Source organism: Argopecten irradians, chromosome 10, assembly GCF_041381155.1.
Source record: "Argopecten irradians isolate NY chromosome 10, Ai_NY, whole genome shotgun sequence".
In the NCBI taxonomy this organism is placed as follows: Eukaryota; Metazoa; Mollusca; class Bivalvia; order Pectinida; family Pectinidae; genus Argopecten; species Argopecten irradians.
In genome coordinates this window covers 34,903,920-34,925,153 of record NC_091143.1, presented here as the reverse complement: position 1 = coordinate 34,925,153, position 21,234 = coordinate 34,903,920, and the positions used below count along the sequence as shown (strand labels likewise).

Here is a 21,234-nt window from a genome sequence, read left to right as displayed (position 1 = left end):
GTAGATTTGCCTTCGAAAAGACCTTCATATAATTTATATGTGAAAAAAATAATGTCTCGCTGTCATTTTGATATATCATACCGTTATGTTTTATTCCCAAGTAGTTAAGTACTATAAATCAAGTATGATAAAATACATGTTAATGATTTTGTATAATCATTACTTTGCTCCATTAGCATTGTAGCTCTGAAGACAACACCATTATCTTCCAAGGCTTTGAGCTACAATATTGCAGCTATATAGGGACTTCATGTACCTACATTTGCTCTTTACTTTTACATGTGCATGTCAAGGCTGTTATAGCACATACAGTCATTACTTTGCTCCATTAGCAGTAATAGGCACCAAATTGTAGCTCTGAAGACAACACCATTATCTTCACTAAGGCTTTTGAGCTACAATATTGCTGGAACTTCAGTGTTAGAGCCCCGGCCTGACTCCTACATTTTCTCTTCACCTTTTACACGTGCATGTCAAGGCTGTTATAGCACATACAGTCACACCTGTCTATAACGACTATCTAAGGGACAGGTGACGAGTGGTCTGTATATATATAGTCAGGTGGTCTTTATACAGAGAGGTTGAATAGTGTTGAAATTTGTTAAATTGGCACCATAAAAGTGGTTTTATTACACAGGTGGTCTTTATACATATAAGTTGAATTGTTTTAGAATTTGTTCATTTGGGACTATAAAAAGATTGTGGTCTTATTAAGCAGGTGGTCTTTATTCAGAGGTGGTCGCTAAGGTAGGTTTTACTGTACAGGTATGTCAATATTATCACCTATCAATTAACATATCGACACTATCGTCTGTCATTTTTCAAATGTCATCACTAACAACCACATAATTTGTCATTATGCACATATTAGTTAACTCATCTTTGATATTCCAGGGGTTACTATCACTGATGTTATATCCACCCCTGGACCTTGTCATAGCAAAACTGAAGGCTCTATGTGCGACAGGAAGCTTGGTCCTAAACTGATCTACATCAAAATAACATGACATCATGTTTGACTTGATATATAAGTCGGGGGCCCAATCGCTCGATCTCTCTCTCTATATACTCTGCAATTAAAGACTTTGTAGGCCTGCATGGCAGTGATTGGTAATGCCTTCAGTTTTGTTATGATATATTCCAGGGGAGAAAATTACGTCAGTTAATAAGTAAGTCCTGGAATATTGAATATTATTTTAACAATAAAGAAGCTGTCATATATATAATCTAATACATCTGCAAACATCATAACCTGTTAAGATTTAATCAGCCAATATTATAATGTGTAATCTTGCGTGATATCAACATTCTCATCTGCTGTGTCCATTGGAATACTACACATAAATATATAATTGTAAATGCTAACCTCATCATAATTCATTCTGACATCATTTATAAGACTTAATTATGTGAAATAAATATCACTGACATACGTAAATATACTGTTTATATGTCAACATTACAATTTTTTAATATTTTCGTTTAGGTGTCATACAATATTAATGTGAACATTTAATATCATATCATGACATGTCGTACACTAAAATATGAACTTAATGTCAACAAGATTACATCCTCGATACTCCAGGGGTTCTGACCACATACAACCTCTACACTCCTGGTCTATCTCATAGTAAGACTGAAAGCAACAGCACAGAACAGGTAATATAGTCGTACATCAAAAGAGATATATAACTGTACACTGTGGTTGAGTGTGGCTTTGAATTTGAGCGCCACTCTCTCCGTACTAAGTCTTCAAAGAAAATTTTTACAGGCTTGTGATTGGTTCAGATTTTCCCGCTGAGCTGCCTTCAGTTTTACCATGAAATAGTCCAGGGGTGTTGAGATTGTAAGTGATCGGAACCCCTGGAGTATCGAGGATGACATGATTAATACAACATTGTAAGTGATCGGAACGTACCCCTTGAGTGTAAAGGATGACATCATTAATACATCAATGTATATGTAATGCATATTTATTTTAACATTTTAATCTGTCAATCACCCAGATGTTGCATATGTCAAATTGTCAACATTGTCATTGTACATAATAGATGTACGTCAAACATACTAAGTATAAGTAGACACAAGTAAAATATCGCTATACAACACATTGCATATTGGATTTTGACATTTTTTGTTTGAATTTGGCTTTGTTTTTGTAAGTCTCTTAATAAAAAAGAAATATCCAAATAATTACGCTTAACGGGAATAAAAAACATAAGCCAATGTAATATGCACTGAAAACGAAAGTAGAATTTCCACGTGTACATTATTTGTTTATACGGGCTTGTCAGCTCGTAATTAACTAGGCAAACAGTATATGCTCAGTAATTGAGTAAAGTGATATAGATGCTACTACAAAAATAAGTTCGCACTTTTGTTTACAAAGAAATCAGTTCAGACCAGCCATTCTTCTGCTTCTTCTAAGAAAATAACCTCCACGATGAAGAGTTCCTCATGTTTACAATTTCGCGGGAAATATGGCGACGGGACGACCACGGAGGAAATGTGTTTCTGTGTCTTTTGTGGGAGACGACGATGTTGTGCAGCATATTGTCCGTGTGGGGGAGAAGAGAAGATCAGGTGAATATCGTAAATGACTATATGTATATATATTTTATTAAGTCATGCACTGATACAATTGATTGTATTTCTTTACATTGTATAAGCCCATCTGTCAGTCTATATAGTTATCGTCTATAGTTATCCTCGAAACTCTATGGGTTACTATCACTGTCGACTTTATATCCATCTCTAGAATATGTCATTCAATGTAGCAAAAAAAGTCAATTCAGGAGAAAAAACCAATCACAGGCCTATTAAAGGCATGCAGAGTTTTCATTTAGCCTATATTACATATAGAGAGAGTCGGACGCCCAACTGCAAAGCAATACGACATACAGTCAACCATGTATAGAGCCACCATATTGTACCATCAATTCTTTTAATGTACATCAAAGAACGGAACTAAATGTACATAATCTCATCTACTGTTGCATGCAGAGCGTTAAGTTTTTCAATGACACAGCTGTAACATGTACAATATAAACTAATCCTTACTTCAAATTCTAGGCTAATCCCTAATTCTAGTCAGTCATATACAATTCAGTGTGTATAAGCTTTGTATAATAAAACATGAACTCTTGTGATCCATATGTTTTATCTTGTAATCAAGTGTTTCTGCCATATGGTATTACTAAATAAACAATCACAGCCAAAAGTTTTGAGATCTCAAAACGACGTGTTGTGTGTAAAGTACAATTTAACTTTGAGTAGTCCTACCTAAGATTCTGGTGATATCATTTTGAAATCTCAATTCGAATTCCTTGCATTGAGTCTCAATCTGATAATTGACATCTTGATACATTGATGGTGTCAGAAGTGTCGATGTCATATCAAATTTTGAAAGTCTTTACTTTAAAATGACTTCTTGTAAATAACTAAGACTAGAAGAGGCTTAGAGACCACAAATATTGGGCCTGTGCACATATTACATACTGTTGTTTTGCTTTGACTGTGCTGTATGTATTAAGTCAATAGTCAGATGACTGTTTAGGCCCATGGGCCTGATCTTGTTGTAGAAAGTCATCAATGATATGCCAGCAATGTGCAAATATCTATCTGGAACAAGAGCACAATTGATGCAGTCTTTTGAGCATGGCTAGTAATGAGAAATTCTTCTGATTTTACTCTATTTCTTTTGATTTCATTTCTGAATGTATGTGCTCATAATCAGCATTCGAAATAAACGCCTGTCCATCTGCATGTGACCGACAACTTTATAGTCGGGCAGACAATTTTTGCCATGTAGCTGGTCCTTTGGCCTGCATTTTTTGGTCCAAATAGAGGAAATACAAAACAAGAAATAGCAAAAGAATTGTAGAAAGGTTGAAGATCAAAATGTGCAAAACAATTTTTATGCTTAAGGCTATATAGCCTTACAGCATATTGAGTTTACCTTCCAAACCGGAAATGCGCTTTCGACTACGACACCACCTAGCGTGAAAAAGTACTACAACTCAGATCTAAAAAAAATCCGCTTTCTAAAGCAAATATGCTGTCATAGTGTAATTATGATTGCATGAAAAAAACTATGGTATTTCCTTAAATGTTATTGTATCAAACATATGTGTCCAAAACTATAATATCGTTTTCTATTAATGGTAAATAGTGAGAATAATTTGCATGAATGATAGAGATCGATGACCTAAATTCTCGCACATGTCATTTGCATAATAGGATGAAACTTCTGGTTTAGGTAAACACTAAATAAAGATATTGACAGGACTTTCAGTATGTAAAAGTAGGCGCTGGATACGGGTACTTACTTATGTCCCCCGGGTACCCGAATTTAAGTGTCCGATCCGTACCCGGGTACTCGACATGTTATTGATTATGTGAACGTGTATCTAACGATGTTGTATGGGGTGATATTCAGATGGAGCAAAAGTTCAATGTAATCATAATAATAAATTGTGAGAGATTTATTCTTCAATACTACAAACGGTATTGGATATCAATTTAATATCAATCGGTTACCATCATACAATCGTAATGTAACAAACTAACAGAGCCCAGTATGTCCTTGATTGATGTTGTTTTTCCCGCAACACTATGCGCAACAGGAAGATACATAAGAGTGATAGTAGTCTTCCGTTCGGATAAGCCCTATGGGTGTTATCTGAATTAGCTTACCGATAGTGAATGTAAGGATCTGTGCGCTATTCATGATCATGTATTCCGATCGTGGAAAATAAATATTTGCAAATCAATGTTGCTTTGTGAACATGTCCCTGTAAGCAGATGAAAGTGTCATACTTTTGTGTAGTACTAAACAGAACAAAAGAGTTGCTATTTTGTACTACTAGTAACAGAATTTTACGTTTTACACAGACATCTGTTAGAATGTTTTCCAATTTTGACGGAAATTGTATATTCCGACCGGGTGCACATGATTCCTACATGTATTTGACGGTACCCGGGTACGCATTTTCGGGACCGGCGTACTTCCCGAACCCGACCGTGTGACACGTTATCTAGGCCTACATCGTTTAACATGCCATTCGTATTTGGAGAGTTAGGTAAACAGCGAATATCGGTATAGTGTTCAATTTTCGTTTCTGCTTCTACAGTAAATGAATTACACATGAAGTGAACTTATGTATCTGTGTGTATTTCTGCTAACATATGTGATATCGATGTTTTATTTTATTTACAACTTGAACAAGAAATATTACTTTATAATTTTGGAGCAGTTTCCTTTTCAAATTCGAAGTTGACAAAATTAACTGCTAGCATTATTTTCTAATTTTATGACATACAATAATGCATTTAAGTCAGTAGAGTGTAACAGATTAAATTTGCTAAATTGTCTATATAGATACCGTGGTAATGGGAGTGTCAAATCACAAAACACCTGTACATATTTTTTGTATAGTGTGTAACATACATGACAATGAATTAGCATATTGATGTAATCAATATAGAGATACAATCATGCATACACAATACATTTGTACATGTACATGTATATATGTACATAATTTACATTGTGTATATATGGAGTTTAAGAGACAAGTGTAATAAGGCTAGATTTTATGAAGACGAATTATTATATCTGATTTAAAAATTGAAAACATGAACTTAAAATATTGATAAAAATTCATATTGTGATGCTAATATATTAACTCAAATTACTTGTATACAAGACTCCACAACCGACTTGAACTTCACAAAATTCTTGCTGCGATTATTTTTAGAGGACTCTATAATTTCTTATTGAAATTATTGCATATTTTATTAAATTTTATAATAACAAGACCTAATATTGGCTAGTCATCCACAGCAGACTCAAAATTTTGAAGACTTGAGATTATCAAGAAGCAGAGAAATAATACCGTCTTATATTAACTAGCTGCAATGGCAGATATTTCTAGACAACTTTGTCGTCAGATCTAGGGTTACAATTCTGTCCCATTTACCGTAGTGTTGCAAAACATCTAATGATGAACATGACATAATTAGAAGACTGCAGGTGTCAAGAAAATTTGCTATTGAACTGATTTATGTTATGTAAAAAGCATATCAAAATGCATGACCTACATAATATAATAATGTACATATATTTGAGTTTATCTTGCAGGTGCTTTGTCATGACAAGCACTCGATGACAGCCATGCATTCCCAGTAATATGCAGTAACAATAACCGGTAGTGTGTGTTGAAAATCTACAACTAGGATCTACAACTGTTTATGATCTTGCCACAGATCTTACGCGGCAGCAAAATGACATTATATTAATAAGTCAAATTTGATAAATAAACATCATTGTATACTTATAAATGATACCAATGCTAACACATTTTTGCAAATTGATTTTGAGAATGCTTATTTTAATATGCTGTTCAGAATTCTTAGTGTTCACTTTATGCTACATGTATGTATAGAGGCAATACCACAGATTATATATCAGCAGTAAAAACACTTGTCCGGCGGGCGAGTGGCACACTAAAATTTACTTGCCCGGATCAATTTTCACTCGTCCCTGACAACCGGACAAGTGCTTTTCCGGACCCCTGCATACCCCTGAGTAACTAAGAGGCCTAGAGACCTGATATTGGGTCTGTGACATGCTGGGATGAAGGGCTACCAAGTTTGTTCAAATGAATAACCTTGACCTGCATTCAAGGTCAAAAGTCATCAACTTAAAGAGTTCTTTTTATTGCCTTAGTTATTTGCCATTACTATTTTTTTTTAAATGTTGTATTGTGCCAATAGTCAGATGATCATTACGACTCATGATCCTTTTGTTGTTACTTGCATTTAATTTCTTGTCTTGATACCGGTAATTCTTTTAGTATCTGCCTTTCCTTCAGTAGTTGATCTATACCACTGAGTTCATCCAGAAAGTTTTACATGTAAATTGTAGATATTGCATAAACAACATTTGAAATATAAGCCATGAAACTTGTGAAAAGCAATATCATTATCTGTTATTATACGCCATATAGGGATATACATGTGTCAGATTTTACTTCGCTCTTTAATTGAGTCTTAAGGAAAGCTAGCTTGTTTCCCTTGTTGTCATTTTCTAGCAAATAGCTTTTAGCTATATGTCTCCATGACCTTGTCCTCAAGATCAATAATAAAAAAATGTTAATTACCATCCCAGGATGGTAGCTATTAGAATCGGTCGCTTTGCCTGCCATGTTGTTGGGATTTCACGTGGTTATCAATCTTGTTCACTTTGATTGGCTGGCCAAAATGATTTACGTGTGTTGATTGGTTACTTGTTGTTGGAAGATTTCATGTGTGTAAGGGTTACCAGTGAGGAAATGATTGCAAACACATTATCATCAGATAAACCCAGAGAAGTCTTAATGTTTTTTCTGGTTGTCGGACATTATTCTCAGAAATCACACAAGGCGTCGCAACACGTACTAAATAGAAACATTGTCGGGAGTGCGTGGAGCATCTATATATAGCCTAACTAGTACTGTTAGCAAGATGATCATGACCTACTTGTAAGAACTGTCTGTTCATGGGAGATGCTGAAACAAAATTAGGCTTTACTTAGGGGATATTTGTGGAACTGTATGCGCTAAAGTTAAGTACAGTTTTTAAACGAAATATTATGCTTGTTTCTATGCGTATACTATGTATTTCACCAACTTGTCCAAGTACATGTAAATGTATATCAGTACAGTGTATATTTTACGGAAAACTTGTTTGCATAAGGAAAAGGCCCACTACACCCGCTGAGCAACTTTATTAAAATAAAAAAAAACGTTAAGTTTCATAACACAGGTCATATTATGTTCCTAGCGTCGTCATAATTACAACGCGTTAGTAGACCATTTTCTGCGCCACATGGTAAAAATTCAATTTATTATGTTATAATTGTTTTAAAAAAGACTTTTATTTCTTTTTTGTTTCTGAAAGGTAGCCTAGTGGCCTTTTCATGAATATCATGAAGTTGATAATCTTTTACATTGAATGTGAAAAGCATTTGAATTATCATTCTTCAAAAATGAATTGTCATAAGAACGATGGCAGCTAACTGTGAACAGAACAATTCGTCAAGCTTTCCTATCTTTGCTTCCTTATAAATAATGCTGTATGGTAGCCTTCTTAGCTTTTTGGGAAGCTAAAACTTGTTTTTTATGTCTACTCGTCTGAATACCTGCAAATTAACTTTTATCACTTGCCTTAAGCTCCCAGTACTTTCAGTACTTTGATTTTGTAATATTCTGGTTTTCTCGTAAAACAGTTGTTGCGAGCGCATGAACCACTAAACTCCGGATATGGTATATATTTTGTTAGTAAAACTATTACTTTACTTGTATATTTTGGTAATTATGTAAACTACCAGGATGGGAGGATGGAATCATAACTTTGTAAGGACCAGTATCATTCAGTCAGGACCAGTAAATTTTAGGGTCAGCCGATCCTTATGATAGGACCAGCTAGAAAAAATCCATAAGGGAGAACACTGCTTATAATAATTGCATTGTATGCATAATGTAAATATTTGTATTGGTTCATATGAATACTATTTTTAAGAGTCATGACAGATTGTAATGGGTATTTTACTCACGTATGTATCTATCCTGGAGCACTGTATTGTATATGTTTGTCTGTTCATTTGAATGATTTTAACAGCTTATAATTATATTATAATTAGTACCTTTTGGTGTTTAATAGATAATAATTCAGAAAAAAATTAAACATGAATGGATTTTCAATCATTGACCCCTAATAGCTTTTGTAATGGTCTGGTTCTGTTCCATAGTTTAAGATTAGCCTAATCACGCATAATTACAGTAAATTTAAGTGTTTGGTCATCTGGCTGTCGGATCGAGTCTATCTACCTAAGGGGGGGTTGCGTCGCGGCTCAGTAGCTTACCGTGTAAGTTTGATGAGAGCCCGCTTCCAGCAAATCGACAAATTTGAAGTTTATAATCTCGGCTTTTGTTTGGTTGGGATATCTCCGTGAGACGTGGCTAACGCATACGAAGAACAATCTTGCAAACAACATTATAAAACACTGTCAACATGTTTTTTAATCAGTATTTATTCAAAACATAACAACGCTTAAATTTATAATGCGTCTCAATCAGCAACAGTCTTTTCCATAATAAATAAATTTACACATATCCACAATTTTCCAACAGATTACGAAGAAATAAATCTTTGATTGGATGATAGCATTTGTAACTGGGAATTCAGTGAAGTTGTAAGTAAGCCGTGGGTTTTTCTGTAATCCGTGTCTCATGAGTCAAAATAAATATTCCGCTACATTAAACCCGGAGACTGATATTTATATAACAAACTAAAACACGTGGCTGCAACAACGGAGCTCTGAACGACGGACAGTCAAGGATTTCTGACAGATCTCCGTCGTCAGAGCTACGATTCCATCCCATTGACCGAAGTGTTCCAAAACATCCAGCATTATGTGTCATGTAAATTGTTTACATTTTTGAGCATTATTTGGTCATTTGTAAAGGGAATGAATCAAATGTTGTCAGAATTATCAGTATGAGATGGCCATTTAATCCTATTAACAAATTTTCTATGACTGACCCCCAGGGGCCTTAGGGGCGGGGTAAAAAGGGGTCAAATAGGCTAAAACTTAAAAAATCTTCTGAAATTCTGGAAATCGTAGAATCAAATACTTTTCATAAATAGAAAGGTCTTAAGGTCCTTTACAAAATTTGTGTATTATATGACCCTGGGGTCTCAGGTTTCCCCCTGGGGAGGGGGTCAATTTTACTATAGTTTATATTGGGAAAACACATTTATGAGCATTTTTTTGCTCAATTTTCATTGTGGAAACGAGTCAAACTTGGTTAGAATTATTAGCCTGAGATAGCATTTTAACATCATATCCATATTGGTCCAGGCCGACCCCCTTGGGGCAGAGGGGCGGGGCCAAAAAAGGTCAAATAGGCTAAAATTTTCAAAAATATTCTTCTAAAATTCTGGATATGGTAGAATCAAATACACTTTATAGATGAAAAGGTCTTAAAGTTTGTTTTATAAAAGATGTAAATTAAATGACCCTGGGGTTTTACATTTCTCCCTGGGAGGGGGTCAAATTTACTGTAGTTTATATAGGAAAAGCACATTAATGAGCATTTTTTGCTCAATTTTCATAGGAAATGAGTCAAACTTGGTTAGAATTATTAGCCTGAGATAGCATTTTAATATCATATCCACATTGATCCTGGTCGACCCCCTGGGGGCAGAGGGGCGGGGCTAAAAAAAGAGTCAAATAGGCTAAAACTTCAAAAAAATCTTCTAAAATTCTGGAAATAGTAGTATCAAATAATTATAGATGGAAAGGTCTTAAGGTGTTTTATAAAAATTGTGAATTATATGACCTTGGGGTCTCATGTTACGCCCTGGGGAGGGGTCAAGTTTACTTTAGTTTATATAGGAAAAATATATTTGTGAACATTATTTGCCCAAGTTCACAGGTTTGATGGAAGCAAATACTTTTCATAGTCTAAAAAGTCAAATTTATGAATCACTGACCAATTTCAAGGCCCAGCATATAGTGTTTATATGTCTTTAATTTGTTTCATTATTTGTTTCATTATATATATTCTAACTCAGGTGCCCATGGGCCATTTGTTTTTAACTTCAAAACATTTTACCTGTTGACATTTCATCATAGTTTCCAGTAAATCGAACATGGAGGTGTGTATTTGAACAGAATTATGTGTGTGTTGTATTTGCTTTGGGTTTTGCCACTTATAGTTGACGAAACATTAAACATTTGTAAATTGAAAATTGATTATTATTTATTTGTATAATACATTTACATACGAGTAATATCCGAGAAATGTATTTGTATCAGCCTGAATGTGGATTACATCACGCTGATTGGGGCTTGTAACACTACTTAAAGGTAAACTACAGAGCAAGGTAACATATGCCCCGCCTTTCAGTTTCCGCGATAGCCAATGAGAGACCCCGTTACTTATGGCCCTGCTGTGTGCCCTACTGTGCCAGTGAGTGAGCAATAACATCAGTGACACCCCCAACACTTGTTGTATTTTGATAGTAATGTGTCTTCATGGGTAGTAAAACAGGGTGACCTCATCACCATGGAAACAAAAACTTTTTTTTTTAAATTTTACTTGGCTGAAATCAACATAAAAATATTGACTTCAAAATTTCTTGACTTGTAAACTCTTAATCAAAAATTGACCACAACTTCGCATATATTTATACAGAAACTTTTCAGAATTTCGAACCTGCAGTGAATTTCATGTGAACCAAATTATTCAGGAAAATATCAGTTTTGAATGTTTGACCAAACATTATTCATTATTATAAATATCCTACCTATTTCTGGCCCCGGTTACTTGAAAAAAAAGTGCAGACTTGAGTCAAAACTTAAAGATTTTTCCTTATGTAACTTATATGAAAATTTATGACTTACCTGGTAAGTTTTAATTAAGTCAGTTTTTTCACTTAAGTTTGATTCAAGAAATCGGAGCCAACTCAGTTTCATGTAAGATTCTTGATCAATTTAATAAGATATTATAAATTGGTAGCTATATATAGGGGGGAGACCTAAGTTAACAAACTAGTGGTTATCAAATTTCCATGGATACTGCAATCCACAATAAGCTTGGAAGGCTGTTGATTGATTGTAGTTGCTCTGCTCGGTGAGAAAAACAAATACCGGTATTGATTAAACAATTTGCTACGGTTCTCATATATATCAAGCCTTGGGTCCAAGGTTTATGCTGGGTGCTTGGACCCTTATTCAGTTCCTTTTCAGAAAAATGTGGTCCCTCTGTATAATGTGAATGAAAAAGTGGGGTCCTTTACATTTTATGCTTAGAAAGGACATGCCGATGGAGTGAAATAATGGTAAATGCAAATAATTGACTATACAACAATACCCATTGGGCCAAATTCATTATTATTTTATGAACCTTCATATAAAAACTCCTTATACATTAAGGTCAACAGATTAGCACCTTCCACAGGACTTGAAATATAGTTATTGATGATTAGTTCATTTTTAGCCCACCATCATCAGGTGGTGGGCTAATCAAATCGCTTTTTGTCCGTGGTCCGTCGTCCGTCCGTCCGTTAACAATTCTTGTTATCGCTATTTCTCAGAAAGTACTGAAGGGATCTGTCTCACATTTCATATGTAGGTCCCCTATGGCCCTAGTTGTGCATATTGCATTTTGGGACCAATCGGTCAACAAGATGGCCGCCAGGCAGCCATCTTGGATTTTGATACTTGAAGATTGTTATCGCTATTTCTCAGAAAGTACTAAAGGGATCTGTCTCAAATTTCATATGTAGGTTCCCCTAGGGCCCTAGTTGTGCATATTGTATTTTGAGACCAATCAGTCAACAAGATGGCCGCCAGGCAGCCATCTTGGATTTTGATACTTAAAATTTGTTATCGCTATTTCTCAGAAAGTACTGAAGGGATCTGTCTCAAATTTCATATGTAGGTTCCCCTAGGGCCATAGTTGTGCATATTGTATTTTGGGACCAATCAGTCAACAAGATGGCCGCCAGGCAGCCATCTTGGATTTTGATACTTAAAGTTTGTTATCGCTATTTCTCAGAAAGTACTGAAGGGATCTGTCTCATATTTCATATGTAGGTTCCCCTAGGGCCATAGTTGTGCATATTGTATTTTGGGACCAATCGGTCAACAAGATGGCCGCAAGGCAGCCATCTTGGATTTTGATAGTTAAAGTTTGTTATCGCTATTTCTCAGAAAGTACTGAAGGGATTTTTCTCAAATTTCATATGTATGTTCCCTAGGGCTCTAGTTGTGTATAATGCGTTTTTGGATCGATCAGTCATCAAAATGGCCGCCAGGCTGCCATCTTGGATTTTGATAGTTAAAGTTTGTTATCGCTATTTCTCAGAAAGTATTAAATGAATCTGTCTCAAATTTCATATATAGGTTCCCCTTGGGCCATAGTTGTGCATATTTCGATTTGGGACTGATCGATCAACAAGATGGCCGCCAAGGAGCCATCTTGGATTTTGATAGTTGAAGTTTGTTGCTGCTATTTCTCAGAAAGCACTGAAGGGATCTGTCTCAAATTTTATATGTAGTATGTTTGCAAAAGTTTGAAAAGCAGAAAAAAGATCCCTCTTTCCATTGTCAGACATAGATCATTCTTTGGTAGCTAGCTTGTAATATTTCAGCACAGGTGAATGATAATTAATGATGACAGGATATAATCTGCTATTACATTCTAAATTGTATATTATTAAAAGCAATTCATCATTGATTTGAATTACACTTCAGCTCCATATAACTAGCACATGTTCTGCCACGGGATTTATGATAAAACAATGATTGACTTTGGCACATGTTGTTCCACGGGTCTAAAACAAAAATTCTGACTTTGCAAATTAACTTTGAGTACATATCTGTAATAGCCGATTTGTTTTGGGCTGAAAGTTTTCATTGGGAAAGAATCAGCTACCTAAAAGTTTCCACAGGGAAAGAATAGCAAGGCTAGTTGATTATTTCCCCATGTCTCTTTATAAAGTCATCTGATCCGAAAGGTCATCATATTTCGTCTGTTGTCGTGCACCGTGCCGTTCGTTAACTTTTCACATTTTGAACTTCTTCTGAAGTTCTAACAGTGTGATTTAGCTGAAATTGCATGAAATGATCCTTACATGGTCCCGACAAAGTGTTGTTATTTTTTGGGTCGATCCGAAATCCAAGATGGCCTCCACAGCCGCCATCTAGAAAACACATTTTGAACTTCTCAAGTTCTACCGGTGCGATTTGGGTGAAACTTGCATTTAAATGATACTGACATGGTCCTGACAAAGTGTTGTTATTTTTCGGGTAGATCTGAAATCCAAGATGGTTGCCACTGTGGCCATCTTGAAAACACATTATGAACTTCTTCTCAAGTTCTACTGGTGTGATTGTGCTGAAATTGCATGAAATGATCCTGACATGGTCCCAACAAAGTGTTGTTATTTTTAGGTCGATCCCAAACCTGTGTCACATTACACCTGACTGCACCGAACGACATAGATATTTGCTCACGACCTTGTATTTATACAGTTGGCGTGTCAAGCTTTTAGGTAATTAAGGGATTAACGGTGTCGTTATTACCTACCTACACGATCGCAAGTCGTTGTTTGATGCTAACTTTATTTGAACATTTCAGAACAGGCATGAAATAATTGATGTTTCTCTCGTAATAATCTTCGCTGTAAATACGAAAATATAAAGTACGCATTGTGAAATGACAAAAGAGGCGGGAAGATATTGCTGACGTCCGCCTAATTATAAAAGTTTATTTTTTTTAATTTCTTTGTTGGTTTCATTCGACAGGCTAACACAATGTTATTTATAGAAAGATGTAAACGATATCTAACGATATACAAAGCACATTTCATCAATGCGTTCCGTATCTTTTCCCATAAATTGTATTTTCCAACTTTACTAGTAAACACATATACTAAATAGACATCTATGTCCGTAAATATTCTGGTTAATAACTTTATTCTAATTGTGAGTTTGTATTTTGTAAATGTTTTAAATTGTTTGTACATGTAATAATTAAATAATAGAAAAAATACTCCTTATTGACCAATATGGATTGTACATTGACCTACATGTATAGCTACATGTAGATGATGATCGCTTACTCTGCTGTGAATGACATTTTGATTTAGGGCTTTCTCGTTAGCTTTTTCAAGCGCTAAATTTATGTTATACATATTTTCTTTCAATTTGATATTGTTATCAATAAAACACTTGAATAAAGAAATCCAAAATGCTGAAAGAAAGGGTAATTAAAATGCCATTGCATTGAATTGTTTGTCATAGTTTGAGATCAGACATTTTGACTTTGTCCCGACAAAGTGTTGTTAATTTACGTGTCAATCCGAAATCTAAGATGGCTGCCACAGCCGCCAATTTGAAAATCCATTTTGAATTTCTTCTCAAGTTCTACCAGTGCAATTCGGCTGAAACTTGCATGAAATGACCCTGACATGGTCCCGACAAAGTGTTGTTATTTTTCGGGTTGACCCTAAATCAAAGATGGCCGCCACTGTCGCCATCTTGAAAACACATTTTGAACTTCTTTCCAAGTTCTTCCGGTGCGATTTGGCTGAAACTTGCATTTAAATGATACTGACATGGTCCTGACAAAGTGTTGTTATTTTTCGGGTAGATCTGAAATCCAAGATGGTTGCCACTGTGGCCATCTTGAAAACACATTTTGAACTTCTTCTCAAGTTCTACCAGCGCGATTGGGATAAAACTCACATGAAATGATCCTGCATAGTCCTGACAAAGTGTTGTTTACTACATCTCTGGTTGATCCCAAATCGATGATGGCTACCATGGAACTATATCTAATTAATTTCCTATATGATTATTGCCAATGTAGTCAGATGACCGTTGTTAATACATTTGGGACTATCGGTCAGAATATCCCTATCCTTCATATCCACTTATATGAAGGATTCTTATAATATATACTAGACATGAATTGAAACAAAGACTGTGAAAGTGGAGGAAACAATTGCCAGCAACCTGGTAGAGCACTCTGGCTAGGGTTCAGAGGGTCTCAGGTTCGAATCTTGATTTTGTCATACAGTTTTTCTGCTTCTATTACACATATATAATATAACAAAGTGTCCCAAAACATGCTTAACCTGCACATACAGGATATAGTGGGGATATCATTAAATGGCATGTTTATATTTTAGCTAAATCAAGATTGAACACAAAATTTAGGCCCTGGTTGCATATTATTGGTCAGATAACAATAATGAGGTTGTGCCATGTGTATTGAAAAGCAATCGTCACTGTTGTTATTTGCTAACTATAGTTTGCCATTATTAATTCATAAATACATCCTCAAATAATGACAACGATAAGTTGTTTTTTTTTCAGTTAAGATAAAACAATAAATAGTTTTTTAAAAAAAATGACATGAAATATTGAATATTTCTTCCGCTCAGCATATTTTGAAAGAAATATGGGATGACTCTATGCATTATTTAAATGAATTCTTATTGTTAAATTGTGATGCATCATGATAGCACTATTTGTACCTACAGGTGGATCCCTGATGTATTTTAATATTTAATACTCATGGCTTTTGTGTGTCAAGTTGTGTGATAAGTTCTAGTGTTTCAACTTCTATTTACATTGACATGAAACAATTGGCTTTAAATGGCGAAAAACCATTGATAAATAATTCTTTTGTTTGTGGTTTGTTTCCCTTCTGTATAAAACATTACATGAGTGAATTTTTAAAGGTTAGGATCTTGTTACCAAAACAAATGACATAAAAGCATCATTTACATTTTCATTTTTTACTCAGAAAATGGCCCTAATACACTTTTGTGCTTTTCAGAAGTGTAATAATGAATTCATTAGCAATACAAATGGTTCAGACAATGCTTTATAATTATTGTATTGCCAGTTGATGGCTGTGACAAACAGCGATAGACTTAGATGATTGATGATTATAATCACATCAACATTAAATTAGCCAATTGAGGGCAAGGTAACAACTGAATGAATTTGACTGTCCAATCACAAATTATATCACTGTTGATCTCAATGCAGCTATATAAATTTATATCCAAAAAAGAATGTATATATATAACGTATGTACATTGTTAGATAACGTACAGATAAAAAACCTGAGAGGATATAACATTAGCATTATCACCAACTAGATATAGATGTGTGCAATTCCTGAGGCTTTTCTATCATAACAATTTTTGGGATCATTTTAATACTCCAGGATGCAAAAATACAAACATTTATCCGTCAAGAGGATAATGGATATAATGTAACAGCTTTCAAAGGACAAAGTCAAAACGTTTTTATAGGAGGAATGAAGTTTTGTAGACAGAAATAAAATTGACATTTTTTTTTTCTCAAAATGTGAGATCTGACACCTTTAATAGTGATAGGACACATTTTTTGTTGTTGTATTGATCGTCACCTCTCATCGAAGAACAATGCTGTTTCTAGCTTTGGTTAATTTTCTGCTTGTTGAGCTGAGTGCTGGGATGCCAGAAATGGTTGCTTCCATGGACGTTACAGATTATGTTATAGTTCCCACCATTGGACTTCAGCAGTGCAAGAAAATGTGTCTGTCATATCGGGATTGTGAAACCCTTGCTTATCACCAGGATAGCATAACATGTTACTTACGACAAGGGACCATCATAGGTGGGGCTGCAGGTATTACAACTCAAGTCTTTTATCAAGAACGATCGGACATGTTGAATGGTTCAGATGACTTTAATGCCACTGCTGGGAGTATATGTGTCACTTTGTCCAGCGAAAAGGTTGTGTGTCTCAGCTCTCCATGTGGCGATCCGCCAAAAGTGGAGAATGCAACACTCAAATCAGACAGTACTATTATCGACTATACATGTGATGACCCGACCATCAATAAGACTGGAGTCGTTAAGCCGATAATTTGCCAAGCGAACGGACAATGGACAATCCCAGAGTTTGCATGCTCTCATGATTTTGTTATCATTGCTCCAGATAGTCTCATAATGACACACGACGAAGCCATAGCCTATTGTTCAGCGAGAAATGCACGTCTGATCCGAGTCAGGTCCATGGAAGAAGGTTATATGCTAATGAACGAACACAACCTAAATGGGGAATACCATACTGATGCTGTAGGCCACTCCGGGATATGGAAGTTTACAGATGGGAGTCTTGTGGTTCCATCTTTTTTTGCAGCTGGAGAGGGTGAACAGTATTCCTTTGAACCTTGTTCATATATAACCCTTGGTAATCAACAACCTATTCAATTGCTTAGTGTTGAATGTGCAGGTAATTTCAAATATAAAGTAATATGCGAAGCATATTAACATTCCATCTGAGATACACACAAGGGTCGATGGAGACGTTATGGTACCTTTTCCAGCAGCTGTGTCAGTATTGGTGTTTTAGTCCATATGACAATGTTAATAACTCACCAATTAATATTACACCCCTGATATTTCACAATGAACTATTCCAGTCTTTGTAGTAGAAGAGTCCAAATGTGTCTCTAGGAATTAATTTATTCTGATTAAAGATGCTACACCACTGACAAATGCTATTTTTTCGCTAACAAAAACAAGAGCTGACGAATGAGTATTTTTCTTCGGTTATAAAAGTTACTTACTTTCCACCATTACCACAACTGAAAAGTTAAGCTTCCTGTTTAACTTTAAAAATTTTTTCCTTAAAATAATTAATTGAATCGCCAAAAAAAGTTCAAGGCACTAAATGTATGCGCTATATGGAATGAAGTAATGATTTTGCTTCTATGAAAAGCAAAATGAATTATTTTGTACTTTATTTTTAGTTAATTAGAGATACATTTACATAAGTAAACACTGTATATTATTTAAATGATGAGTATTGTTATAAAAAGTAAACACCCATTATAATGCTCTGTCAGCGGTGGAGCATGTAAGAATATGGGTTCATAATTACTCTGTAACACAAAGTTATAATAAAAGTACATTTTATAGAGTTCATATAGCAAAGTAAAAGCAACAATAGATTGATAGGTATAGATCTGTGATTGTCATTAGCAGCAGTGTAGGCTAGCGCAGTATCACGTAGCTATATATATATATATAGTCTGTCATCTTGCGAGATGATATCCAAGATAGGCAGATGGCAATTAACACTGACGGAACGGGAGTTGTGAGGGATAGAGACTCCAGGATGTAGGGGTAAAAGGGAACATCTCCCAGACGGTGTCTGAAGGGTTTGGAAGAATCGTAAAAAGCAGGAAGTGAACTGGAGCAGGAAGAAAGATATAATTAATATAAACACAACCCCAAGTACAAACTAAACTCTTTTATTGAAAATACCACTAGGAGATACAAAAGTCCTATTTTACTACGCAAAGTCCTAGGACTTTCGTTGTAGACTAGGACAAGTTTTATTACAATAGGACTGTCCACAAAGAATAGGACTTGATCGGCCAGGAATGGGACCGGTCACCCAGGTCTAGGACTTGTCGCTGAAGCTAGATTAGGCCTTGTCGCTGAAGATTAGTCGGCCCCCACCGCTGCCGATCACAGCCGGTTTACCTGTGTTTCAGCTAGGCCAGCAAAGCATGAAACTTTTGTATCTCCTAGTGTACCTGGTGTTAATTGTGATAATTGTGTCACAAGCATCTTAACTCATTCCCCCCTGAACACACATTTAGACTCTTCTAATCAAAGACTGAACCAGTCAATTATTACTTTCAAGGATGAATGAGTTATGGTTTAGAAGTTGTACATTGTACATGTGTTACCGTGACTAAGTCACAAGCTCTTAAGATTCCATACATGTGATCAAGTTCTAAAGATTCCAAACATATGATCAAGTTCTTAAGATTCAATACGTGTGATCAAGTTCTTAAGATTCCATACATGTGAATAAGGAAGAAAAATGTTGCCTTGATTGTTGATGTTGAGGATTTAGACATCTTTTGTGAAAGATTTGTTGGACGCAAATATTATTGATTAATGGCAAAAATAGAAGTATATTTTTTTTTCTGTGCATGTGTACTTAATCTCCCAGAAGTATTGTTATATATGAATTTATATATATCCACTAAAGCATGTTTTGTATTTAGCTCACCTGTTCCAAAGGACCAAGGTGAGCCTATGCGATTCAGCAGCATCCAGTCAAAAAACGACTTCTTTTTATAATCGCCAGTCAGAATGACCAAGTTTGACTGACAGTATCCTTTTGGGTACAGAAGGTTGAGTGACCCCCTTGGGGGAGGGAGGGGCAGGGCAAAAAAGGGTCAATTTGACTGTTTTCATATAAATTACTGCTTCTCTGAAACTAAGCATTGGATAAACACTCATATTGCATTTGTTGCATCCTTACGGGATGGGGATTCGAAATTGTACAAATGATGGGTCTGAACCCCGTGGGCCTGAGGTGCAAGGTCAAAAGGGTCTCAATTTGGCTATTACCATATGAATGACTTCTTCTCTGAAACTAAGCATGGAATAACACTCATTTTGCATTTGTAGCAGGGGATTTAAATTGTACAAATGCTGGGGCTCACCCCAGGGGCCTGAGGGATGGATTTTAAAATTGTACAAATGATGGGTCTTACCCCCCCCCCCCCCTTATACTGTATTTGACCCAAAATGTTCCCAGGGGCGTTTAGAAAATTGGAAAAAATGAAAAGGTGCTTATGAAGACAAAATGATTGCAAACCCATTTAGTTTTGATAGTTTTGGTCTTCATTTATGCCCGGGCAATTAAAATTGAGGCCTCAAAATTGGGAGGGGGCTCTTATAGGGACATGGGTGCTTATTGGGTAGAATGCTGGAGCGATGGGTATGATCAATCATTTTGGCCTGCAACGCAAAGGCCACACTTAAAGGTAGGGTTTCGCCCAATGAAATATAAAGACTACGGAATTGAAATTTATCCTGTACATTAGATATAATCTTCAGATCATTTTCAATGCATACAGCGAACAATATGGGTGGTCAGTTGCCTAGTTTGACCAGGAAAATACTCCTCTAAAAATAGAGCGAAGTCAATCTTTACATAGAACATGACGTATTTTTTCCAAAACGACGGCCGCAGCAACAAACAGGAGCGTGCAACAAAAGGTCAGATGGCAGTGACAGTTTGCCTGGCATGTTTAGTTAAAAAAAAAAAAAAAAAAAATCGAAGTGCGGTGGACTGTTTATACATATCATATGATCTAAAACACTTCATGTTTATTATTACTTACATACACTCGCTAGTGCGCTGGCGTATGTGCTGAATCTTAACTCAACTTTTATTGAAACTAATTTTAGTCATATCTATGATAGCTGCATAATAATTTGTAGGTGAATAGATATCTGATTTCATAATTGTAAAAATATTTTGTGTATAATTACTAAGCAAACAGTGATAATAAATCTACCGTGCGCATCTGGAGTCCTCTAGATAAAAATTGCATACCTAGTTTTCATCCATCAAAACACCAAGCAATAGTCTGTTAGAAGTATTTTATGCATATCTGGAATTTTGACAGATCCGTCAATCAGCCATGTTGTTTGTAAAGCCTGATAGTAAAACCCTTAGATGCTAGCCAAATAACCTTAATAAGTGAGAACTTTGGAATGCACTAGGCGAATGAATTTGGCGCGTTTTTTTCTTCAATATTAGCCTCAGTTCAAAATTCCAATAGAGTGGAAAAAGTCGGC

The 21,234-nt window shown here is 35.5% G+C and overlaps 2 protein-coding genes across 4 annotated transcripts in view; one reads left to right on the top strand and one right to left on the bottom strand.

Moving 5' to 3' along the window:
* LOC138333736 (thiamine pyrophosphokinase 1-like) overlaps window positions 1-2,476 on the bottom strand; it is a 28,119-nt gene extending 25,643 nt beyond the window's left edge. For all 3 annotated transcript variants that reach the window (XR_011210024.1, XM_069282301.1, XM_069282300.1), the window contains exon 1: window positions 2,379-2,476. The gene's annotated coding sequence lies outside the window, so the exon portion shown is untranslated. The remainder of the gene's footprint in view (window positions 1-2,378) is intronic.
* LOC138333735 (origin recognition complex subunit 2-like) overlaps window positions 2,431-21,234 on the top strand; it is a 38,224-nt gene continuing 19,420 nt past the window's right edge. The window contains exon 1 of the mRNA XM_069282299.1: window positions 2,431-2,586. Within this exon, the coding sequence (XP_069138400.1) occupies window positions 2,484-2,586 (103 nt within the window). The 5' untranslated portion in view covers window positions 2,431-2,483. The remainder of the gene's footprint in view (window positions 2,587-21,234) is intronic.